At 49.4% G+C, this 26,401-nt stretch overlaps 2 protein-coding genes across 2 annotated transcripts; both read left to right on the plus strand.

Annotated features, from left to right (window-relative positions):
* Positions 1-17,729: 17,729 nt before the first annotated feature.
* Positions 17,730-20,438, plus strand: TIFAB (TIFA inhibitor). The gene has a single exon (XM_032247061.1). It carries the CDS (start codon positions 19,238-19,240, stop codon positions 19,877-19,879), a length of 642 nt encoding a protein of 213 aa, XP_032102952.1. The 5' UTR covers positions 17,730-19,237; the 3' UTR covers positions 19,880-20,438.
* A 1,005-nt stretch (positions 20,439-21,443) lies between these two features.
* DCANP1 (dendritic cell associated nuclear protein) lies at positions 21,444-25,059 on the plus strand. Its single transcript, XM_032246939.1, is given in 3 exon segments — positions 21,444-22,276; positions 22,279-22,821; positions 22,824-25,059. Coding segments are annotated over 3 exon segments (744 nt in total). The 5' UTR covers positions 21,444-22,146; the 3' UTR covers positions 22,895-25,059.
* The last annotated feature ends 1,342 nt before the right edge of the window (positions 25,060-26,401 follow it).

Below are 26,401 nucleotides of genomic sequence, written 5' to 3' on the forward strand. Positions count from 1 at the left end.
CCTCAGTGGCTCACATTCCATTACTGCTGGCATCCTTCAACAGCTCCTTAATTGTCTTGGAATAGAATCCAAACCCTCTACCACAGCCTAAAAGGCCCTGCAAGGACTGTCTGTCCCACCTAGTTTCCAGCTTTCTGTTACTGCTCTCCCCGTTGCTTGCAGGCAGTTCCCTTGCTAGCCAAGGCTGCTGCTTTTGGGGCCTTTGCCCTCAGGACCTCTGGGCCTGCTGCCTTACTTCCTTCAGCCTCTGGTGAACCAGAATCTCCCAGGGGGGTTTCTGAATGCACCGTCAGCCCCCACCACAGCTACATGCTCACCACTCCTATTTGTTTCCTCCTTCCTTTCTGGGCTGTCTCTAGAATGCAAGCTCCCAGAAGGAAGGCTGAGTAATGGCCCCAAAGACACACCCACTTCCTAACCCTGGAAGCTGTGAATATCCCCTCCTATGGCAAAAGATGTGATCAAATTAAGGCTCTTGAGGTGGGGAGATTAGCCTAGATTACCTGGGTTGACCCTAAACACAACAGCGGCATCCTTGTGACAAGAAGGTGGTGGGAGATTTCACACTCGGAGGAGAAGCCCGCGGGAAGATGGAGCAGAGAGGTTTGCCCCAGTAGAGAGACCCTGAGCTCTCCAGTCTATCTGTAACCAGCACCAGAAACCCAGGCTGTCTGCCCACACCCCAACTCACTTGTAGACCTTGGCTCCTTCGTGTGATTTCTGTCATTTGGGTCTCAGGGGGCTCATGTCCTAAGGAAAAAATCACATTTTGGCCAACTGAAGGTTACCACACCTCGCAAAAGAACTGCAAACTCAAAGGTTTACAGAACAGAAATATGTGGCGCAGGCCTGGGGGGACTGAGGCAAACAGGACAGAGCGCCCAGCTCATTCCAAGGGCAGCACGTGCACTAGCAGACGAGTGCCCTGCGTGAACCCCAGCCCAGGCCAGCCTCACCTCCTGACTTCTCAACTGAAGCTGTGAATTGAGGGTTTCATTTCCAGGCTTCTGATTTTAAAGTGTTGACAACTTGGACAGAATGTATAAAATGCCATACTGTGTGGCCCATCATAGCTGCTAGTTTCTTCTTTGTGGATGGGGACCCAGTGAGGCAGAAGGTGCCAAGTCCCAGTGGCTGCCAGCTTGACTGGGGTGCCTGACCTGAACATTAGGACCACTTTCCCTGCAGGATCCATGGGGGAATTCAATTCTCCCAAGTTAAAACATCAGAACTCAGTTGAATTCCAATGCAGCTGCACGTTTGCTACAAACACTTCCAACAAATAATAGAGTTGCGGCAGTCACCATTCCAACAATGACAGCAAATACCAGAATTGAATAAAAAGTTGTGTCCTTGGTTTTCCTGGGTGCTGTTGTTGGAGGACAGGTGGAAACAGCTTCTATCTAAAAAAACATCCAGGCCTAACAGTTATCAACTAAAGAATGAGAGAGGGGGCCAGGAGCAGTGGCTCATGCCTGTAATCCCAGCACTTTGGGAGGCCAAGGCGGGCGGTTCACCTGAGGTCAGGAGTTCAAGACCAGCCTTGCTAACATGGAGAAACCCTACCTCTACTAAAAATACAGAATTAGCCGGGAGTGGTGGCAGGTGCCTGTAATCCCAGCTACTAAGGAGGCTGAGGCAGGAGAATCACTTGAACTTGGGAGGCAGAGGTTGCAGTGAGCCAAGATAGTGCCATTGCACCCCAGCCTGGGCAGCAAGAGTGAAACTCCATCTCAAAAAAAAAAAAAGAATGAGAAGGGGAAGAGGGAAGGCAGGTCTACTCACATCTCCCAGGGCAGCTCTCCCCATGAGCTGAGGTGGGCAGAGTTAATGCCTCCGAGAGCCATCAGGCTGAAGAGGTGGCATGGAGGGAGCTCTGGCCCTGCAGGGGAGCAACTTTGCCGAGTCCCTGAGAGCTGACGGAGGGTGGGGTCAGCTGTCCCCACCGAGCATCCTGTCCTCTGAAGACACACACGCGGGCAATTTCTGAGTGCACAAAAGTTGCCCAACAGTGCCCCCTAGCACTCATGATGACATACCTTCTTATCTTAGAGTAAGGCCTAGGAGCTTTTAAAAAGTTATCTGAGAGAGGAAACTAGGGAAAAATCAGGTTCTCCAAGTCAGACTTGCCAATAACATGCGGGTATGTTGGGGTTGGGGAGTAGAAGACAGCAGAGGATGGGGGGAAGGGAAGGCAGATTAAGGGTGGCATTTATCAAGCACTGCCCTAGCATTTTAGCCAGGGTTCTCTGTTTCCAGACTGACCAGATCATGGCTCACACTGAAGACACACTTAAGGCTTGTCAAGGTTGAGCTGAGAGCCCCCAGGCTTGATTTAAAGAGGTGTTGGAGGCATTCCGTGGTCTGTGGCAATCCCATTAGCCGTAGAACTTACCTGCAAATGGTTCCAGGCCTCAGTTAGAACCTCTGCAGCTCTACCAGCCACTTCGTGCTGCAGATGGGTCCATAGTGAAGTATGTGCCCATCCCATGCCAGGGCAGCAGACAGCCAAAGGCCGAACACCAATGACAGGTTCTGAACTAGGTTCTCAACTCGTACACAGCAGAGACCCTTCAGGTCAATGGCCAACTACAACAAAAAAATAGCCAAGGTCACTCAGTGAACCACCGGGTGACAAGTTCCCCAGGACCAGTTGGTGATTTACAGTTCATGAGGTGATACAGTCCCAGGGAGCTTCTGGAAAACTACTTGGAGAGAAGTCTGTAGGCAGGATTGCTCGTTTTCTCATCATGTTTCCATTTTCATGATATAGATCCCCCCCTGGGGCAGAGGGAGGAGGAAAACACTTTTTATATTATAGTAGTGGCCATGTGGAAAAGACATATTTCCCTCAACATTCGATTCTGAATGAAGACGCACATTTGTAAAGCGTATGTGAAAAATGTCATGCACGAAGGGTATGAAATATTTATTGTCATGGCTCTGGTTGGTTTTGTGATATATCACAGGACAGGGAGAAAACTCTTAAAAGTGAGAAACTGCTGGGGAGAGCGGGAGCTGCTGGCCTTAAGGACACCTTCGCACAGCAAGGCAGCAGACAGTGTTGGGACACGGTGGGGTGGTTGGTATATAGATTCATGCACGCTTGTACTCACATAAGACTCTCTGGAAGGATACACAGGACACCACTATAGCAGTGACCTGTGGGGAGGAGTGAGAGAGAGGCTTTCCTCTCTACTTTTAATTTTGAAAAATATATGTGAACTATGTGAATATGTTACCTTTTCAAAATGGGACATAAAAATAAAACAAACAAAGCTTTTCACCTTGGAAGTCTGAATCACAGAACACAGCTAAAATGTTCAGAGCATATTTTGATTGTAAACATTAAAAAAAAAATCTCAAAAACTAAACTCCCTCCCTCTAGCCATCCCTTTCTCTGTATCCAAAGGCTATCCATCAGCCAACTTCCAACTGCTGGTGACCTGCTTCTCCAGCTCCCAGTCTTCTGTCTCAGGGCCATCTTCCCCACAGCAGCACCCACAGCAGCACCTAGCCCCATGCTGCTGTCCTTGGCTCTTGGCTCTTGTTCTGCGCTGAGGACGTGGAGGGCTGACCATGGCGCTTCTTAATGCAGCAATTCTGTGGAGCCGGCTCAGCAATCCATCTCTTGGTGAACAAATCTGCAGCCAGGGAGCCTAACGGGGTGAGGTGCACGCCTGAGAAGTCTTTCCAACCCTTGAAGAGTTTGCAGTTGGGCTGGGAAAAGGAGACTTGGTTGTCTTTCAATATCTATGTCCCCTTCCCCTATAATAATAGACTCCTCCTTTTGTCACTGAACACACAGCTCCCAGCCACCCTGAGAGATAGGACTACCCATTCACTGAGACCAGGACGACAGGATGAAAGCAGAAGGGACTGGGCAATTTCCAGGACGGGTCTTCCAAAGGAAAGGATGTGCTCCACACTTGCCCCCTGCCCGTTCCCTCTGTTTGGATGTGGATATGGTGGGGCCACGTGGGCCAGGGCAGCAATCTAGGGTCAGTAGAGTCACAAGGGGGAAGGAGCCTGGGTTGCTGACACTGTGGAGCTGCCACTGGAGCCCTGGCCTGCTTACACCTGGCCTATTAGATGACCCTTGTTTAAGCCACGGCTTGAGATCCAAGTCTTCATTACAACAGAGAGAGAAAGACAGAATATGCAAAGAAAAATTTAGTAAAACGAAATAATGTAATGAATGCAGAAAAGACAAAATAGTAGATTGCCACTTTGTCTCTCTTCACCCAGGTGCAGTCAGTCAGTCAACACAGATCACAGTAGTGGATAGTTATTAGGTTGGTGCAAATGTAATTGCAGTTTTTGCCAGTGAAAGTAATGGCAAAACCACAATTACATTTGTACCAACCTACTATTGACCCACTTATGCCTAGTGTTCCATTATTGGAATGCTAAGCATGTGGGAGTTATCTACATCCTACTGCTCAAGGCCATTGCCAAGGTCTCATTGCAAAAATTTTTAAAATGCAACCTCAGGCATAAATGGATTAAGCCCTCACTCTAGCAGCCTCCACGTTCTGTGCTTTAGAAGCACAGTCTCATTTAATCTTTATTCTCTCAACATTTTACAAATGAGAAACAGGCTCCAAGAGGTGAAATGACTTGCCCAATTCCCTAGGCTCATGAGTGGTGGTGCTGGGATTGGAACTCAGTCTCCCTGACCCCACAGCCCATGATCTTGGCCACTGAGCCACGCTGCCTCCCAAAGACCTGGGCTTCAGGTTCTCTGAATGTGACACGTCTCGAGCTTACAGCTGGACACTTGGCCTCCTCACTTCAATGGCCTCCCCCGTCCTGAGGGCAGAGACTGCATATTTTTTATGAAGGGCTGTGGCTGTGCCCTAAGGTGTAGGACGCTCAGCAGAACAGCAGAGACAGGAAAACAAACTAGGTGATGAAGTTCAACATGCCACACCGTCCAGCTTCTAGGGCTTTGGTAGAGTCGGGGGAGACACTGGAGGGAAGAGCCAAGAGGGCCCAGGACTAATGACAGCAGAAACCCCAGTGCCTCTGCAGCAACTTAGGAAGAAGCAGCCTGATCCAGCTCCCTGTTGGGTTCGCTGGCTCTCTCACACCTCTGCTCCTTTGCACGGGCGTGTTCCCCTCTTGGGATGCCCTCTTCTCCTTATCAACTTAGCCACTCCTACTGGTTTTTCAAGACTCACCGTTGGCATCAGCTCCTCAAGGAAGCGCTCCTCCACCCCCAGACGTGCTTGGCAGCTCACCAGGACTCCTCCCATGGCTCTTGTTCTACTGGTGCAGAGCCACCCAGGGCTGGGTGCAGAGGAAGCCGGGGTCCCTATGGGCCCAGCCTCCTCCTTGGGAAGAGATCCAGGAGCCCCACGAGAAACACAAATAAACGCACAGGAATTTGGCTTTAGAGGCATGTGGGGCAGAGTCTTGAAGCTGAAATCTGGCACACATCGGGCTCCTGCCCCACTGCTATTCTGTTCATGGTCAGCTATTAGCCCCATGGGTTCACAGCACATGTACACGAGGGGGTGGCCCAGGAGCCCCAAAGCCTACCACCAAAGCCGCCACTCCCTGGAAGGTCCCAGCGTCTCACTTCTCTACCCCAGACTCCAGGTCACATGGGGTCTGTCATCCACTCCAAAGTGAGGTTACTGTCATTCACTGGATTTTAAATTTCAATTTTTATTTAACTGGTATAGGGGAATTAAAAGCAGGCAATTCAATTTTGCAAAACAAATTCTCAGAAATTGCTAGGGGGACTTTCCTTTGTTTTGGCAAAATCAAACCAGGTTGTGTTACCCTTGGTGATGGCGGTTTCCTGGGGTGCATTGGAGGCTCACAGCTGTGAATCTGGGCTGGGCTATTTTTCTTGGCACCAGAATCCCCCTTGATTTTAGGGTTCTTCTGAGGAAGTCTCCAGCTCACAATGACTATTCCAGATCCGGGAGATGGCTTAAAGGTGTTAGAGGCAGTGGGAGGTGGTGGACACTGGCGTGGTCAGCACATGCCCCTCAAGTTCCCACACAGCAGAGCTCAGTGTTCCTGTGGGTATTAGCCAGCATGGTAATGAATTGGCCTTCCGGAAAGAGTTTTAAATGATGAGCAGATACAAAGTCCAGAAATGCTTTGGACCCTCTGGGTTTTGTGCATCTACCATATTGGGAACTCGGAACTTTGCTCATGGGCTCGGAGTCTGCCACCCAAACTCTTTAGAAACAGTGTTTGGTGGTGATGGTCTGGCCACAGGTTTATGTAGAAGCCCACGGTGGTGGAGGGGACAGAACAATCACATGACCCTTGCCCTCAAAATATGTGACACCAGGAATACTTGGGAAAGTTTCGCTCGCACAGAATCCAGCTCACGGGCAGGAAATGGCAGAATCCAAGCCTGGCAGGGAGCTCATGGCATAGATGATTCATCAATCCTCTCATTAACACTTCTCTGAGATTTACATTGTTACAAACAACCCACAGTGCTGAGTGTGGACTGCGAAAGAGCATACCTATTAAACAATATAAAGATAGAAATATAAAATTAACAAAACCTGCAAGGTGAATTTGAATGCTTTTTATTTTGCATTGTAGCCAAGGTATATAAAATATTCTACTCAACCAAATATAGTCAAATATGGTAAATGGTGATTCTCGGTTATAAATCTTAAGATAACTATGCATAGGGAAACTGGAAGCTGCACCCTTACTTAGTCCATTTGGACTCCCATAGATTGGGTGACTTAGAGCAAGAGAAATTTATTTCTTACAGCTCCAGAGGCTGGGAACAGCAGACAGGACAACAAAGACCTCTGTCACCTAGCTTGTCTTCCTGTCTCTGCCATCCCAGTCTCTGGAGCTGTAAGGAAAGAAGACGAAAATACTGGAAGATTTTGTTTCTGGCGAGGGCCAGCTTTCTGGCTTAGAGATGGCAGCTCCTCACTGTGGTCTCACAGGGTGGGAGGAGCAGCGAGCTGCCTGTGGTCTCCTTTACGAGCGCACTAATCTAATCACCTTCTAAAGGTTCCTCTTCCTATCAACATTACCATCACCTTGGGGGTTAAGATTTCAACATATGAACTTTCGGGGGACACAAACATTCAGACCATAGCACTTACTTTGCACCATATACAAAAATTATCTCAAAATGTGTTAAAGACCTAAAGCCATAAAGCTCTTAGAAGAAAACACAGAGGGAGCAGCTTCATGATATTGTGCTTAGCCATAATTCCCCCCTGGCTAAAAATGACACCAAAAGCACTGGCAAAAAAAAGTTAAAAATAGATAAATAGGACTTTATCCAAATTAAAAAATTTTGTACATCAAAGGATACAATCAGCATAATTCAAAGGCAACTGATGGAATAGGAGAAAATATTTGTAAATTACATATCTGATAAAGGATTAATACTCAAAACATCTAAAGAACTCCTCCAGCTCAAAAACAATAACAAAATAACCTAATTAGAAAATAGGTAAAGGACTTGAATAGATATTTCTCCAAAGAAGTTGTGCAATTGCCAATAAGCGTATGAAAAGATGGTAAACATCACTGATCATTAGGGAAATGCAAACCGAAACCACAATCAGATATCACCTTACATCCATTAGGATACTATCCAAAAAGTAAAAACAGAAAATAACAAGTGTTGATGAGGATGTCAAGAAGTAGGAGCCCTTATGCATTGTTGGTGGGGCTGTAAAATGCTGCAGCCATTATAGAAAAAAAAATTTTTTTTCCTTTTTTGCTAACGCAGAAAAAAAAATTTTTTTTAAGACAGTGTCTCACTTTGTCACCCAGGCTGGAGTGCAGTAGCATGATCTCAGCTTACTGCAGCTTTGACTCAAGTGAACCTCCCTGCATCAGCCCCTTCAGAGTAGCTGGGACTGCAGGCACACGCTGTCATGCCCGGTAAATTTTTACATTTATTTTTTTGTAGAGGGGATTTCACCATGTTGCTCAGACTAGTCTCGAACTACTGAGCTTAAGTGATCTGCCCACCTTGCCCTCCCAAAGTCCTCAAAAAACTAATAATGGAATTACTTTATGATCCAATAATTCCACTTACAGATATATACCCGAAAGAACTGAAAGCAGGGACTCAAACTCAAACAGATGTTTGTATACCCATGTGTATAACATTATTCACGATAACCAAAGGCGGAAGCAGCCCGAGGCCCATCGACGGAAGAAAGGATAAGCAAAACGTGGTCCATACATACAGTGGAATATTATCAGCCTTGAAAAGAAATGAAATTCTGATACCTGCTACACTATGGGCGAACCTTAAAGATGTTCTGCTAAGTGAAATAAACCAGTTGCAAAAGGACAAATACTGTATGATTCCAATTATATTTTACATATAAAATCTATTACATATTTTCTCCTCTTCCATAGGTGGGTGTCTTTTCACTCTGTTGATTTTGTCCTTGGATGCAAAAGTTTTTAATTTTGATAAAGTCCTATTCATCTGTTTTTAACTTTTGTTGCCTGAGGGTTCTAGAGTAGTCAAACTCATAGAAAGCAGAATGGTAGTTACCAGAAGTGGGGGAGTGGGAAGTTGTTTAATGGGTATGAAAACCTTCTGGAGATTGTCCAACAATGCAAATGTGCTTACTACCATTGAGCTGCACACTTAAACATTGTTAAAATGGTAAACGTGATATTATGTATATTTTACCATGATGGAAACAAAAAGATGCTATTTGTAGAGGGACAGTTGTTTCTTCTCCTCCTGCTGTCAGATCTGTACCCAGTACTTACAGGCATGGGAACCACCTAACTCCCACACGAAGGGATTGCTTGCATGGTATGTTAGAACTCTGCCTTTGAAGACACTAATTCCAGAATATGCCTTATTCCTCAATTTTAGTAAAACGCACTGATGCCAGGCTTCAGCTTACTTAATTAAACCTGAAAAGCCCGTGTTTAATGTGTGTTATGTTGTGTTGAGGCCACCTTTCCTGGTCAGCAGTGTCCCTTAAACAAACCCAAGCTGCTGCTTCAGTCCAAGTTTTTGGCTGGAAAAAAAAAAAAAGCTCTTTGCAAATCCTTTTGACCAGGGAAAGCAGGCCCCTTTCAAAGTGTTTAATGGAGATGTTGGCTATAGGGCAACGGAGATTGTGCAGGCACAATTATCTCCATTCTGTAGTTGAGGAAGCTGAGACCCAGAGAGGTAAAACCATTTGCCACAAAGTACCTTCCACGGAGGAGGCGGAGCTGGGCTCCTGGTGAGGACTCCCTTCCTGCCCTCTGGCCCCTCTGCTGATCTGGGTGCTGTGGGTAAAGGTAGAGGGTGCTAGGATGCCTCCCCCTCTCCCAAGTTCCTGCTCCTCAGGCAGCCTGAGGGTCTCGCCTTTAGCTCAACAGACAAAAGGAGGTATGAGCTCATTGCTGGGCTAAAGGGCACCAGTTTCCTGTAGCCTGACTTCCACAACCCTAAGTAAAAACCAGACATTCCTGTGATAATTCTCAGGCATCCTCTCCCCAGGCCTACCCCAGGCATAGTCAGGGCTCCAGTCATTATTGGACTTGGCATTTATTAATAGTGAAATTGACATAGATTAGCAATTTGGAACTATAATGAAATCGGGCTTAGCAATGAAACCTGGAATAGGAAAGGGAGCCTGGACCAGGATGGCAGCAGCTCCTAGGGATTCCTCCCCACACCATCCCTGCCTCCTTGGCAGGTGGAGGCCACACAGGTCCTGCTGGCCAGCCCCCACCTTTGCAAGAAGGCCCAGCCAGCACTCTGGAGGGGAATGCATCAGTATGAAGCAGTAAGCGCAACCTCAATAGCCATATGCTTCCCACCGGGAAGCCAGAGCCTGGTGGAGCTGATCAAAGCCCAAGTGATCACCACCCCAGCCCCATCAGCAGAAGGAGGTGGGGAAAGGGCTTGCCCCTTAAGGTGGCTGGGGAGCACAGGAGTTGAGGATAAGGATTTGGAGATCAAATCTGGGTTTCAGACACAGCTCTACCACTTAATATCTGGATTATCCTGAGTAAGCTGCCTAACTGTGCCTCAGTTTTCTTATTTGTGAAAAAAGATTACTACCAGAATCAATCTTGGAGTTGTAATGGGGATTCAACAAGGTAACTCCTACAAGGGTTTTGCCAGAACACAGCAAGGAGTCACTAAGTGGGACTTTACTGTTGTTTTCAAATTCAAACACACCCTGACTGCTGTCACCATTCTTACCAGGCAAGGGCAGCAAGGCAGAGCCATTTCCAAACAAGAGGCTCCCTCCACCAGGCACCATCCCACATTCCAGCAGTGCCAGCTGGCCAACTCCCAGCCATCTGCAGGAGCCAGCACCAGCTTCTCCTCCTCCAGGAGGCCATCCCTGGTGACCCCTCCCATCCTGGAGGGCTGGTGCGCCTCCTGAGGTCCACAGTCCTGTGTATGGCAACCCTCATCCCTATGAGTTACCAAGGCTCTTTCTCTTCCCTGAGGGTCTGGTTGGAGCAGGGTATGGTGTTTTGTCTTTGAAGTCACAGTGGCAACAGCTCCATCCACATGCTGAGAGCCTCCCATGCACCAGGTCAGCCTGGGCTGAGCCTTGGGGTGCATTTCCCCACTGAGCTCCTCTCTCTGGGGAGGACGTGACAGGTAGTGGCTGCGCATCCTTGCTCTGCAGGCATGCAATCTGCATCCTCGGGTGGGTCGCTCCACCTTTTTTCTGAGCCTTCTGTCCCGGCGCCCGTGACTGCGATGGCTGTTTCCCCAGCCTCAGCTCTGACTCCTTCTTTTAGCTCTATATTCATTATGAGTGGGAGGGAGATTGCCTGTAGATTCACCTGGGGTCCGTTCAGGGTGTTTTGGGTCAGGGAAGGGAGGACCCCCCCCCACCTCCTGCCACGGCTTCCCCAACCTTTCGAACTGTCCTCCCTCTTGGGCCCCAAGACAGGATCACCAGTTTAGGAATGCTGCCACCTGGTGGCCACAGGCCAGCGGGACTCCGCACATTCTAGCCTGCCGCATTAGCTCGCTAGGGCTGGACGATGCGCTCTCCGCTGTGTCATTGCTGGCCAGCCAGCTGGAGCACGCATTCTGAGAAGGCCAGGCAGCTGGACTCTACAGACGCCCTACCTTTGAGCCCTGAAAGCTTCATAGTTAAGCCCAAAAGTCTCAGAGACTGTGTTCAAATCCTGGTTCTGAAAATTCCCAGAAGGATGACCCTGAGCAAGTCAACAACCTGCTCTGAGCCCCAGCTTGCTCATCTGTGAGATGGAGAGCCTTCTTGGACATCAGGGAAACAGGTCCCAGCAATAACCTGGAGACTTCCTTTTACTGTATCATAATCTAAAATGGAGTTTATAGGAAACATGCACATTAGGAATTCAACTCTAAAGCCATGTTTATTTTAAGCAAAAACTGGAGCTGTGTGAAAATTGCGGCTTTGTGTGTACCGTTGCTAAGTCTCCTCTGACAGCTCCTGTCCCCAGTATGTTTTTTACTCTGCCATCAAAAGTTCTACCAAGAGCGGTTCTCACTTATCAATTCTCACCGCGTGCTTGACACGTTGCACATTTCTCATTTAGTCCTCACAACAACAGCAATGCGTCCCCATTTTACAGAGCAGAAAACTGAGGCGCAGAGAGGCTGCCTAACTTGCTTGAGGCCACACCATTGTTATGTGTAGGAGCCAAGCCTCAGACCCAAGTCAGCCTGGTAACAGAAGCCTCACTGGGCTAATGTTGGAGAAAGCCCTGGAGGTGAGTTTCAGGGGGGTTCCTGGGGAGGCTATTGTTCTGTCCCTGGGTCCTCCCTGAGCACATGATGGGGTACATTTGCTGACTAATGTAATACACCCCAGGATCCTAACACCCAATCAGAAGATGTCCTAGCCAAGGGGACCAGGCTGAGTGAAACCAACACTGCCCTGGCTCTCACCCTTCTGGGCTCTCACTCTTCCTTCGTGGACTTCCAACTCCTCTCTACCTCCAGAAAGCCAACAACGAGCACTGTGTATGCAGACTCCTTCCCACAAACCTGGGGTATTCCTCCTGGCTTCTGAAATATGCAGCCTAGGCAGGACTTCTCCTTGCCAGGGAATTCCCTGGTTGTTTCAGTTCTCTTTCTTGTTGGAAACTGCTGTGACCCAGGTTATTAAGGACACAGGCACTGTGAACACATCTCCTCTGCCCAGTCACCCTCCCACACCAGGGCTGTGAGCATGGACATAGCCCTCCCCTCATTATGCATGATTGCAACAGAAGGCAGTGGGAGAGAAACTAAGGCAGTGAGAGGGAAATTAAGTCTGAGGGAGGAGGTAGGACTTGCCTGAGGTCACATATCTAGGGACAGCAAAGCCCCCTGCCAGGTTTCTTCCCACTACCTTACTGTACTGGTGGGCAGGAATAATTGGGGATCACTGAGGTCTTGCCCAGACTGGGGTCCCAAAGAGGCAGCCCTTGCCCAGGGTTTAGGGACACTGAGCAGGCCAGGTGGTCTTTGGACCAAGGAGACTGATGACAGGAAAGGCTCTGGAGCATGGCCAGCCACCTTCGCTCAGTGGGCTCAGCCTCATCCATGTGCCTCTGTAGCCCTTGCGGTGCCTTGGAGTGGCCATTCGGATTTTCAGTCATTCATGTCTATCACTGCACTGAGTAGGGGTGTGGTGCCAGCAAGCGGCCTGGGCCGAGTCCAGCTGCTTACCCTGCACATGGCTTCTCTCTCGCCTTGGAGTGAGTGACCATTCAGGTTTTCAGTAAGTTGCCTCGCCTACCCTGGCTTTTCTCCCACACAGGGCAAGCAGCAGGTCTGGCATGCTCTTGGAACCACTCCTTTAGGTTACTACTGCCTTCCCTAGATTTCTAGAGGAGTCGTAGCAAGTCTCCAAGATTTGTCAGAAGAGGATTTTCTCAGTAATCTGAGCTTTGCTCCCCACCCTTCCCCAAGAGCAGGAAGAGCCAGGTTACAGGGGATGGCGGAAAGACACAAGAAAAGGCAATTAGAGAGATACAAAGACCGCAATGGAGACTTCATTGAGCTTCAGTCACCTGTCTTGCTTGGTCTGCTAGCAAACATCTTGTGGCTCTGGGGGCTAGCCCTGCCCCTCACTGCCCTCTCTCACCAGACCTCCACCTCTCTGCTTGACTTGCTATTGAGGAACCAGGAGCCATGCTTGTTTCCAGACCCGTAACACTGGCCCCAAAGTATGACCCAGAGGGAGTATGTGGCACAGCTGTTAAGCTACCTGGACCATGGAGGTGTGATGCAATTAGGCCTGAGGGCTGGGAGTCAGCTCACCTAAGTCCTCATCTGGCTGTGCTACAGATTTACTGTGTAATCTCAGCTGGTCACTTTCCATCGCGGAGCTTCCAGGTCAGTTATTTGAGCACCTGGCCCTGAGACTCTCAGGGTGGTCAGAAAAGGCCCAGGAGTGACCAGTGATGTCCCCAGAGGAGTAGCCCAGGAAAGGAGCAGACTCAGAGATCCTTAGAGGAAACAGCCTCCAACGCCACCATGCTTAAGGGTCCCACATGCCTCAGCCTAGAAGAAGGCAGGAGGTGAACTCCTGGAGTGAGTCAGTATCTGTCCAGAAGAGCCAGTGCCAGAGCCCTGCTTCTCCCCTTCAGTTGACCCAGATGCAGGCCTGGTCTGGGGCTGCCCTCATCCTCCCTACTTAGATGTCCTCCCTATTCCACGGTGCCTTTCCAAGGCCCCTCAGCCTTCATTGTCAATGATAACTTATTACTCCACTTCCCATCTATTGGCTTGTCACTAAGGCATTATTATTCTTTTACTGATTATCCTAGAGATTATATCATACATCTTTGACTTATTAGTGTCTACCTTAAATTTGTCGTTTTATTGCATCCTGGACAATGCAAGAACCCTGGGACACCATAATAACATTTTTACTCTTCCTGCCTTTGATGTTATTGTTGTCATGTACTTTAATTATACACATATTCTAAACACATTTTAAAATGTCATCATACTATTATCCTTAGCAAACTAACACAGGAACAGAAAACCAAACACTACATGTTCTCACTTATAAGTGGGAGCTAAATGAGGAGAACTCATGAACACAAGAAAACAACAGACACTGAGGTCTTCTTGAGGTTGAAGGGTGGGAGGAGGGAGAGGAGCAGAAAAGGTAACTATTGGGTACTGGGTTTAATACCTGAGTGATGAAATAATCTGTACAGCAAAGCCCCATGACACATGCTTACCATGTAACAAACCTGCACATGGACCCCCGAAACTTAAACGAAAGTTTAAAAAACAAAGCGTCTTGTTATTATTTTTCATATAGGTAATATTCACTTTGATTGATATGAATAAATCCATTTCCATCGTTCTTCATTTTTTCTGCATTTCTATGCTTTCATTTGAGATTACTTTTCTTCTGCCTGAAGAACACTAGAATTTACTTTAGAGTAGGTGTACTATTGACAAATTCTTCAGTTTTTTTCTGAAATTGCCTTTACATCATATTCATTTTTGAAGGATTCTTTATCTGGGTATGAAATTCTAAGTTGGCAGTTACTTTGGAGTAAAATGTCTTCAACAAACTAGGAATAGAGGAAAACATCCTTAATTTGAAAAAGAACATTCGCAAAAATCCTACAGCTAATGTCATACTTACTGATAAGAAACCAGAACATTTCCTGCTAAGATCAGGAACAAGACAAGGATGTCCCCTCTCACTATTCTGTTACAACATCATACTGGAAGTTTTAACAACTGAAGTAAGATAAAAAAGGGAAATAAAAAAAGGTATACATATTGGGAAGGAAGAAAAAGAATGGTCTTTATTTGGAAATGACAAGCTGTCTATGTAGAAAATCCAAAGGAATTGACAAAAAAAAAAAAAAAAACCTCTTGTAACTAATAAGTGATTAAAGGAAGGTTGAAGGATACAAGATTAATACATAAAATCAATTACTTCCCTATATGCCAACAATGAACAAGTGGAGAAATCAAAAACACAATGGCATTTCCATTAATATCCAAAAAAGAGATATTTCTGTATAAATCTAACAAAATATGTACAAGATCTGTATGAGAAAAACCATGAAACTCTGATGAAGAAATCAAAGAACTGAATAATTGGAGCAATATTCCATGTTCATGAATAGGAAGATTCAAATCCATCAGAATGTCAGTTCTTCCCTCCTTTATTGATAGATTTGATGCAATCTCATCAAAATCCCAGCAAGTTATTTTATGGCTATTAACAAACTTATTCTAACATGGAGAGACAACTTGAAAGAGCCAAGACAAAATTGAAAGAGAGGAACAGAATTGATGGACTGACAGTACCTAGCTTCAAGACTTATTGCAAAGCTGCAGCAATCAAGACTAGACAAATAGATCAATGATACAAAGTACAGAGCCCAGAAATAAACCCACATGAATACAGTAAACCAATCTTTGAAAAAGGGCTAAAGGGAAAGCATTGAAGAAAAATGGTCTTTTCAGAAAATGGTGCTGACACAACTAAACATTGATAGGCAAAAAAAAAAAAAAAAAAAAATCTAGACACAAACCTTACACGTCACAAAAATTAAAATGTACATGTAGGGCCGGGTGCAGTGGCTTATGCTTGTAATCCCAACACTTTGGGAGGTTGAGGTAGAAGGATCACGAGGTCAGGAGTTTGAGACAAGCCTGGCCAACACAGTGAAACTCCATCTCTACTAAAAATACAAAAATTAGCTGGGTGTGGTCGTGGGCGCCTATAATCTCAGCTACTAGGGAGGCTGAGGCAGGAGAATCACTTGAACTTGGGAGGCGGAGGTTGCAGTGAGCTGAGATTGCACCACTGTATTCCTGCCTGGACAACAGAGCTAGACTCCACCTCAAAAAAAAAAAAAAAAAAAAGTACATATAGAACTATCAAACTCCTAGGAGATAATGCAGGTGATTTGAACACACTGGTGGACTATGAATTGCTGGGCCATGTGAAGGGTTAGCATCTTCACATTTAGCCACTTCCAAGGCAGCCAGAGCCCACAGTGCTGGACCAGCGACCATCTTCACCCCTTCCAAACTACACACAAACCAGCAGGGCTCGGGCGGTGGGGAGTGGGCATGAGAGACCGCCTTCTCGTTGTCCTGCAGGAGAGATCATCTTCTATGAGTGCCCATTTTCTGCCCCCTCCATCCTCCCCATCCCCAGGCCCTGCCCTCTCCTGAGACCGTCAGGAAAGTGTCACGTTGCCTACAGTTTCCTCGGTCAGCCTCTATCCAGCCAGAATGCTCTCCACGGTCCCCCACATTCGGGGGGCTTTCCTGTCCAGTAGCCCTCTGTCCCAAAAGGCTCTTTTTTCTAACATGTCTGGGCTGCTTTGGTCTCATCCTACTGGGAGGTGGAGAGGAACTTTGCAGATACCCTGGGTTCAGGTTGTAAGGTCCCTGGGGGTGGGGTAGGAGAGGCTGGTAGAACTGAAACCCAGGAAGGCACGCCATCTATCTCAGAAGGGGCCCCACACTGGGGTTTCTCAACCTCCCAGCAGTGGAACTGCACTTCTGCAATGAAAACTTACACTTCCATTTTCTTTCCTAAAGGGAAAAAGGAAGCATGCGACAAAACTGAAGTGTGTTCTGACATATCATGTTCCTGAACCGCAGCCATAAGAGCCCTCCCCAGCCCGACCCAGACCAGCCCACTGAACCCTCTCAAGAGCTCACAGCTGCGGGACTAGAGCCAGATGTGTCTAGGTAGGTAGAAGCCACAGGGACTTGAACCCATGGGAGGGGAGAAAGCCTGGTGGGGCTGGGAGGAGGGCTCCCCCTACACACTCTCTGGAGTGTCTTCCTCCTGCCTCATCCCACAGGATGGAGTTGTAGGCTTGGGTTTCTGTTTGCCCAGAACAGCTGGGATCCAAAAGACGCAGGACAGGCTCTGGTGGATGGGCTCCTCTTTGGTGGGAGACTTCTGTTAGCTCTGGAGGGTTCAGTGGAGCAGAGAGTAAGGCTACACAGCAACAGGGAATCTTTCTTCCTGAGGGATTCTTTCAGGGTCTCTGGGCTGTGAGATTAGTTTCTGGGAGTGAACTCTTGTGTTTCCAGCCAGGCCTGAGAGCATGGTTGCCCAGCCCAGCTTCCTTGGCTGAGTCTATATCCCACACCTCAAGAAAAGGCTTTCTGGCCAGTCCTGGTGACTTACGCCTATAATCCCAGCACTTTGAGAGGCTGAAATGGGAGGAACACCTGAGGTCAGGAATTTGAGACCAGGCTGGCCAATGTGGTGAAACCCCATCTCTACTGAAAATACAAAAATTAAGGGCCGGGCGCGGTGGCTCAAGCCTGTAATCCCAGCACTTTGAGAGGCCGAGGCGGGTGGATCACGAGGTCGAGAGATCGAGACCATTCTGGTCAACATGGTGAAACACCGTCTCTACTAAAAAATACAAAAAATTAGCTGGGCATGGTGGTGCGTGCCTGTAATCCCAGCTACTCAGGAGGCTGAGGCAGGAGAATTGCCTGAACCCAGGAGGCGGATGTTGCAGTGAGCCGAGATGGCGCCATTGCACTCCAGCCTGGGTAACAGGAGCGAAAACCTGCATCCAAAAAAATAAAAAGAAAAATTAGCCGGCTGTGGTGGCAGGAGCCTGTAATCCCAGCTACGCGGGTGGCTGACACAGAAGAATCACTTGAACCTGGGAGGCGAAGGTTACCATGAGCCAAGATTAGGCCACTGCACTCCAGCCTGGGTGACAAAGTAAGCCTCCATCTCAAAAAAAAAAAAAAAAAAAGGTTTTTTTTTTTTTTTTTTTGCATCTGCTTCTCCCCAGTAGCTGGTTCCCTGCTTGGCTTAAAGGAGGACTACAGCCAGATGGGGTGTGGGCAGAGGCGTATGTGTGTCTGTGCCTTATGGAAAAGGGAGTGCACTGAGGGGCTCCCTCACTAAAAGACGAAAAGGTCCCAGCCATTAACCTACTGCATCTAAAAGGCAGGAGGGGCAGCAGGTTCAAGACCTGGAGGGACATTGGGCTCCAGCCACCTGCAACAGGCTCCCTGTCTCATGGCCTTTGAGACCCCATCCCATTTGTGGTCTCTCTGAGTGATTTCACCGTGTGGTGGGGGGGGGGGGGGGGCTTCTCATTTAGCCACTTGGCAAATGTGCCCTGGACATTTATGGTGGCCAGGCTCTATCTGTACTGGGCAGTGGGACACAGGGCAGCAAGAACTGCAGCCCCAACCACACCCAGCCATCAGGAGGCCTCAGGGACAGGGAGAGGAGCTGGGGGAAGACAGGAGAAGGGCCCACAGAACTTGAGCATGAAATGCAAAGATGGAGTGAATGGGGAGTAAGGATGGTCAGGTGTCCTGGGAGATCCTCCCTGCTGTGGGAGTCAGAAGGCAATGAAAGGTCACCTTTCCCGGGGAAGGGAGCTTCCTAGGAGAGGTAACATTTGAACAGGGTCTTGAACCATGGGCAGTATTTGGACACAGAGTTTGGGATGGAAGAAGCATTCTTAGGAGAGAAATAATGTGAGCAAAGGCCTGGGGGTGTAATTAGTTATTCAAGTCTGCTCAGCCCTTGGTTCTGTTGAAGGTGATGGCAGGTCCTGGGCCACATAGTGTTGGTGGATATGGCAGAGATTGTGTTCCTCAAACCCATGCGGGAACAAAGCTGGCCATTGTAAATGGCCTTCCAGCAAGTGCCAATAGTAACCACTTGGAGCGTGCTAGCTGTGTTTACTCTTCACTGGGGTTTCCAGGCAGCCTTTCTGGTGGCCAGGCTAAGCATCCTGCTTCCGTGTCCCTCCAGACACCCTGGAGCTAGAAGCACCTCTCTCCTCCACCAGTGGATGCTCCCAAGTGTCAGGGCTCAGTTCATTGTTGAATCTACTTCTCCCCAGCAGCTGGCTCCCTGCTTGGCTCAAAGGAGGACTCAGCAAGGGTTTGTTGTGTGACTGTCAGATATAAGGAAGGTATAGCCGGTCTGTCTGCCCTTTCCTTTCCAAGAAGCAAAGCCAAATTGCCTCCAGATAACCAAAAAATCACCAAAACCCCACCCTGCAAGCCAACAAGCCTTATCCCTTTCATAGGCAAGGACAGCCATACCTATGCTACAGAAATCCAAACATCACAGAGAGTAGGTGGAATGTTCTATTCGGAGTATGGGAGAGACTAAGCTTATGACCTTCCACACCAATTCCAGTCTTGGCTCCATTCTGGTTTGAGCAGAATGATTGTACGAATAGGTGCAGGGTCCCTGAGGTGGGCCAGTGTGTCTGGGCTGAGGGAGCCACAGAGGTCTCTGGCTCAAGCTGAGCCTATGTGTCTATGTTCCATCTTCCCAGTCCTTCTTCCATGGAGAAGCCCCTCACGGTCCTGCGAGTGAGCCTGTACCACCCCACGCTGGGCCCATCTGCCTTTGCCAATGTCCCACCACGGCTGCAGCATGACACCAGTCCCCTGCTGCTCGGACGGGGGCGGGACACCCACCTCCAGCTGCAGCTCCCCCACCTCTCCCGGCGTCATCTGTCCCTGGAGCCCTACCTGGAGAAAGGCAGTGCTCTTCTGGCCTTCTGCCTCAAGACCCTGAGCCACAAGGGCTGTGTGTGGGTAAACGGTCTGACACTGAGGTACCTGGAGCAGGTCCCCCTCAGCACCGTCAACAGAGTCTCCTTCTCAGGCATCCAGATGCTACTTTGCGTAGAAGAAGGCACATCCCTGGAGGCCTTTGTCTGCTATTTCCATGTCAGCCCTTCACCGCTGATTTACAGATCTGAGGCTGAGGAAACTGACGAATGGGAAGACGTCTCCCAGGAGCAGCCTCCCCCGGGTTCAGGGCAGCAGACTCCAGGTTGCCTGGGGTTTCTCCACGTCCCTTCCCAGACTTGGGACAGCCCTCTCCAGCCAAGCCCTGGAGGAGGAACAGAAATACAGCTCCAGAGGGAACCCCCAGACGGTGCACTCTACTAGCCCCGCCACTAGAGCAAACCTCTGCTAGATGAAACAGGGCTTGAAATATTTGAGCTGCATCATGCAAGGTTGACATGCAAAACCCGCTGGCTGCCTTGCTCATAATGAACCAATTCTGCAAACACGGAACAAATAGCCTGGGGTGGAGGAGCACCCTCTGTGGCCAGAGCTATGCAAGGTAATGGGAACTTCATATATTTTTAGAGGCCCTGAGGGGTTCTGGGGAGGCTCTCTCAGCATTTCCACACGTTTCCCCCTCTTGTCTTACTAGGAGTTACTTTATGTTGTTCATTTTGCATGCTGCTTAAGAGCGGGAGTTTGAGGTTGCACCAGGAATGCGTGGACACATGTAACAATTATATTTGTGGTAGCTTGGGGTTACCTTCAGCTTTCAAATACCCACAGGCACTCGGGGCTTAGGAAAGCCTGAGTTTAATAAACTGCAAGTATTTCATTAAGCTGGCACACCCAATATGATTCCCTGATCCCCAGATGGGCCAAATGCACGCCACGTTGTCATGCAGAGGTGGGAGTGGGAAATAGACGAGGTGTAAGAGGAAATTGGAAAGGTGGGACTCACGTTTCTGGAAAGGATGGAGGCAGGGCTCAGGGTTTCCTGAGGATGGGAGCTGGGAGCTGGGCCTGCCTGGAAATTCATTGTCCCCATCATCATCCTCATCCTCACACTCCCTATTCTCTGTTACTCCTGCATCAAAGCCTTGGCTGACCTAAGGACAAAGATCTTCAGGGAATGAGTGGATGGGGTGGGGGTTTGTGTGAGACTTCAGTCCAGCAGTTATTTCGCTCAGGGTGGGTCACACACAAACAGGTATGGGGTGGTCCTTCCAAATAAGAGGCTTGTTAAGAGCCAGGTGTGCCAAGGGTGGGAGGATTTTCTCAGTGAACAAGGGGAGCAGCCACTTGCCACACCATGCTGAGAAGGGGAGAGCATGGTTTAGAAACAACATTTACCAGTGTGATGCAGGGAGAGATCTGTGTGGTCACCATGATCCCAGACCCCACTATCCAGGGAGTCCGAGGCGCCAAAGGCATGGCCCTTTTCCCCTGGCTGACTGAAATCCCCGGGTCTGCAGCTGCCAACAATTTATTTTCTGCCCAAAAGGCAGATCGTTTTGCACCCAGCACAAGCTACAAGGAGGTCCAACTTCACTCACAGGCCCTGAGCATCTTCTCCACGAAGGAAACAGCAGTGGGCAAGACCCAGGCTTGCCCTGGCTTGGGAAGCTTCCTCCCTTACAGGGATGAAGCAAAAACACTCAGACCACAGCCACAAGGCAGGGAGAGCGGGCTGCCAGGAAGGGGCTGTCCGATGCTGTGAATGACCCCAAGCAGTTCCTCATGTGTTCAGCAAACCTTCACCAAGCACCCACCTTGTGCCAGATGTGTGCAAAGCCACGGAACAGAAACAGAAGTGAATAAGGCAAACTTCCTCAGGGAGTTTACATTGTGCTCAGGAAAGTCAGCATTCAGGAGTGACTTACTTATTCGATCGCCACTGTGATTAGTGCTGTAGTCATTGTATTTTTCTCTCCCCTCCAGCTGGGTTCACATTCCCTTAAGTGGCCTTGCCTGTTGAGTGCCTACCATGTGCTTGGCACTCTGCTAGGTGCTATGTGTATTGCCCCATTTAAGGCTCATAACATCCCAGATAGACAATGGTATTAACCACACTTTACAGATTAGGAAACTGAAACTTGGAAAGGTTTCATATCTTGCCCAACATCATACCATCAGTAGATGTGTGCTTTGGGCAAGTAATTTAGCCCGCTCTTGCCTCTATTTCTCCCTCTGGAAAATGGGTAAGATAATAGTACTACCTGCTAGAGTTATGAGGGTCTTAGGATGTGGTACCTGTAAAGCACTCAGTCGGTGCCCGGCACACGCTTAATAAAGGTTAACTACTATCATGAGACCTGAGAGAGGAGGGCTCACCATCCACGTGGAGCTAAAGAAGACTCACGCCCCAGTAAGCTGGCTTCAGAACCCAAGGGCTTACCTAGGCTCCATGATTCCTCAACTAGGGATTTAGTTGTAGCCATGGATGTGGTGGGCAACCGGGAGGGGATTTTAACCTGTTTCTTGCATCAGAAGGTCCAATAGGCAGGGTTAGTGTAATGGGAGATGCCCTGGTAGGGCTGGCAAGGAGAAGCCAGTATACTTTGGTGTGATATAGTTCACTATCTTGGAAGAGTCTTTATATTTCACATACAGATTTAAAAAGCAGCAGTGATCTGTCACAGACCAAAATGGTCCCCTCGCCAGCTATGCATTACAGAGCAGCCGCCCACATAGAGAACCTGAGAAGCCACGGCCTGGAGACTGCACCTGAACACCAAAGGCTGGAGAGAGGAGCTGGTGGAGAAACACCAGAGTCTCCAGCTGTTACCCGGCTCCACCACAGAAACTTGGGAACCAGCTGCTGCCCCTGAGCACCCCGCTCCAGGGCCTCAGTGAGCAACTCTTCCCTCCAGTGAGGAGTAAACCCTTCCCAGCTAGGGTCCTGCGAGAGGGAGCAGTTCGTTTCTTCCACAGGGGACTTTGCAACTCAGACCTTTGGGGCGAAGCCTCTGTGAGTCCCTCAGGTACCCAGGATGAACTGCACAGCAGCTGAAGGAAGACAGCCAGACCAGGGTGGGAGGGAGCCAGGAAACATCTGGCTTGCTGTTTTAGACTCCACCAGTTCACAGTTCACACAAGCTCCCCGGGAAACTCACACCTTGCCCTGTACCAAGTTTTTAAGACAGTTAAGCTCTGTCCATCTGAGACTCCACTTCTCTTGAGTAGAAAATCACTGAAATCATCAGATCCATGGCACCCACCCTCACTCTCTCCAAACAGCTGGAACTGTCAGGCTGGCTTCAGGTCCTGGTCTTCACACTTAATATCACTCTCCTCCACTTGCTCAGACAGCCAGAGCAGGCGGTGAGTTCCTCCCAACAATCTCCACTGCCTTCTCTCAGCTCCCACTGCAGGGCAGCTCATATGCCTGAGTGAACATGCATGCATGTGCGCACACACACACACATGCACACACACAGGTATGCACAGACATACACCAAACACGAACATACAGTGCCCATGAACACTGCTCCAAGCTAGGACCCTCTGGTCAGACTGCTGCCTGGGTTAGAATTCTTCACCCCCGCCCCCCAACCACTTCCTAGTTCTGTGCTCTTGAACAAGTGACTGAATCTCCCTGTGCCACAGTTTCTTCCTGTAGAAACTGGGAAAGATGGCAGTACCTACCTCCTTAGAGCCATTGTGAAGGTCAATGTGAGGTACCACATGTAAGGCGCCCAGACATAAGGGCCAACAGCGTTAGCTATCACTGTCCAGTTTGGCGGATGAGCTGAAGGCATGTGGACACGTGGATTCAGTCTACTCGCAGGCACAAAAGGAGCTACGTTGGTTACATTCAGGCATATACCAGAGCACTACAATTCTCTGAGACATTGTCTGGAAATCTGGAAATCATCTCCTTGCCCTTTAAGGCATTTTAACCCTCACATTCCTCTGCTTTTGCAAGAATGTCAATCTTCTCAAGCTGTGCGTGAGAGACACGGCCTTCCCTCAAGGGAGACATGCAAATGCTCCACAAACAGCCATAATGTGGGGCTCTGCCATGAGGAAGAAACAGCAGACACGCTAGACAGCACGGTCCTGGCTGCAGCCGGGAGGAAGAAAGACCCATGGCGGGGCACTCGCTCCGTGTCTGTCTGCCCGGTGAGACTTCAGGCTCCTCGCAGACAAGGGCCATGGGTTGTTGGCTGTTGTGTGCCTGGTGGCCTTCACCGAGCTGAGCAAGGGACTGACACACAGACAGGTAGGGCTTGGTTGGTCAAGGCAGCAGTCGCCTTGGATGCTAAAGCCTGAGCCAAGCCCCTCAGCCCAGCATGGACAAGACAAGGCCCATGGTGGTGGGAGGTCAGTCGGCCAGCTGGGTTGAGAAGGCGACGAAGCCATGGGCAGACAGGAAGTAGAGGTGAACGTCTCTGCCTCCTGTGGGCCTCCTGTAGCAGGGGCGGTGCAGACCCTCTAGCTGGGGCAGAACAAGGCTGGTGCTTCCTTCCAGTCCTTGAGCCTCTATAGCTCAAACCCAAGCAGAATTTTGGGATTCTGTGTGGCGATTGCTGAGGAAGGTTTATGGATTTGACAGGGTGCATGCCACGGGGAGGCAGTTCTCACTCAGCACTTCCTGTCCCCAGCAGAGGCTCACAGCGGGCAGCCCCAGCACAGGAGACCCCGGAGGCGCTTTGAGGATAGTAATCAGAGGTCGGGCTGGCTGGACGGAGCCCAGGCCCGCTGCCCACCAAGTCTCTGTAGGCTGTAGTCTGACCCCTCTCTCCACCCCTGGGCTATGCAGGCCAGCTGACGCAGATCACACCCCATGCGTCCACTAGCAACACCCACCTCCCTGTGCCAACACTCCATCTAACAAGAAAGGACTGAGAAGGCAATGCTTAACCCCAAGGAGTGAGTTTTATAGAAGGAGTGGCATTAACAGTTTCACAGCAGGCCATTGAGGAAATATGTTCCTGCCTCTTCAAATGGACGGTCACTACAGAAATGTGTAGAGCAAGACTTTGTCAAGGGGGTGTTCCCAGGTCTCCCAGTGTCTAAATAACAGAACTGGAATGGGAACCGAGAACCGATTCTTCCCCCAACCGCCCACTGAGCAGCAACGCTGCAGCCAGCAAAGAGGTGTGCGGAAGCCAGTAAGCCCCATGTGGTGTGGACAGCGCATGGCCACTCCACCGCCCCCTGCAACAGGCTGCCAGCTGGGCCACCTGCCTTCCACTGTATCTACTGTTTGAGCTTCTCCAGCCCTGCTTTGTTTTCTCTTCCTCAGCATCCGCCCCATGGCACCCCATGCCATGCAGTGGTGGCTGATGTTGCCACAGTACCATGAGGTTAACAGGTCCTCCCTCCAGCTGCCCTCACAGTGGCAGCCTCACCTGCATTCCTGCCATTCGCCGGACACCGCCCCAGACCCTCAAAGCCCGTCCAAGACTATGGGGGAGGAGTAAACAACACAGCCCAGTTCAGAGGAGATGCTGAGTTTAATGAACTCTATTTGAATTGCAGGGCTGTGATTCCTCTTACCTTTCACGTGAACTCGCAGGCGGATTAAAGTGAAATAAAACCTACCATTTCAGGTACATTCTCAGCTGATTGGAAACATGCATTACCCCCCGATGACCGGGCCGTGAGAAGGGAAGTTATTATCTTTCTTTAGAGTTCGTAAACGCGTTATGGCTGACGCAGGTTTAATCCTGCTGAGGGAAAAAGATCCGGGAATCAGTTGCTCCCATTTACCTTTGTTTTCCAATCACACGCTCCAGTGGGAACGAAACATCCTAAGTGAGGGGATATGGGGAGCCAGGTGATCCCTGACGGAAAAGTTTGATTATTTTCTTCTCTAGGCATGTGAATTGAAGGAGTATTAGAGTCCATTTGGCAAGGGGGCTCATTTCACCAAAATGTGTACCCCAGCAAGGATATCACCACTCCTGGGCCATTACAAGATCCTCTGCCTTTTCTTTCCAGAGGAAATGCCCTCCATTCCCCAACCGTGCCCACATCTTTAAGGGGTACTTGCAGCAAAGGGTCCAGCTCCAGGCATTTGGCCAGGAAGGAGTCTGAGAACAAGCAGATTTGAATCCAAAGCAAATCAGTCCAGGAACGAGGAGAAAACCTGCGGAGACTGGAGCTGTGGAGGAGGCTCTAGGCTCCCTTTCCGCCTCTGCTGCCTCTCCGACCTTTCCTGTGTGTTACATGACAACATAGCTCACATGCAGCAGGTCCTGAGCAAGGCCAGCAGGAGGGCTCAGGCTCCGAGCCAAGCACTCTAACTGCTGCAAGGAGGCGGGGCTGCGATGTCTGCCTCGCTTTCCTTTATGGATGTGGAGGCAGGGCATAGAGATGAGAGTCTTCAGAATAAGGCAGAGGCAAGGGCCTTTGGAGCAAGAGCTCAGCCAGGCAGCCAGACGCTAGGCTTCCATAATTGCTTCTCTGAGGGCTCCAGGGCTGTCATGATGTCATTCGCTCAGAGAGCTTGCTACAGATGGGCTGGGAACATGGACCCTATTAAGTCACCTTGTTTAGAGGGAGGCCCATCATTCAGGATCCAGTCAGAAACACAAAAACCAGTCTAAGTATGCAAGCAATGTAATTCAGGGAATTGGGTATGGAATCACTGAGAAGCCAAATAAGGGATGCAGTTCAGAGATTAACAGAATTGCTCCCGCTGCGGACTCCAGGCTGGAGTCACAGCGGGGAATGTCCAGCCCAGGGCTAGAATGCCATGGAGGTCCCTACGGAAGCTGGTACCTAGAGGGAGGGGAGACACAGAGCAGAGGCAGCTGCCGCCAGCAGCTGATGAGGTGACTCCACCTGAGAGGCTGACAGAGGAAGAATACCCTGGCTTCTCTCTTTCTCTGGCCCCACAAACCCCATCGGCTGAACCCAGCCAGAGGCAAGCTGACCAGCAAGCCTGAGAAT

Source organism: Sapajus apella, unplaced genomic scaffold (genome assembly GCF_009761245.1).
Source record: "Sapajus apella isolate SASKATOON/1434 unplaced genomic scaffold, GSC_monkey_1.0 scaffold1, whole genome shotgun sequence".
NCBI classification, from domain to species: domain Eukaryota; kingdom Metazoa; phylum Chordata; class Mammalia; order Primates; family Cebidae; genus Sapajus; species Sapajus apella.

What these genes read in the sequence shown, in the direction of transcription:
- TIFAB (XM_032247061.1), top strand. Translation starts at nt 19,238, where the DNA reads ATGTTCCATCTTCCCAGTCCTTCTTCCATGGAGAAGCCCCTCACGGTC.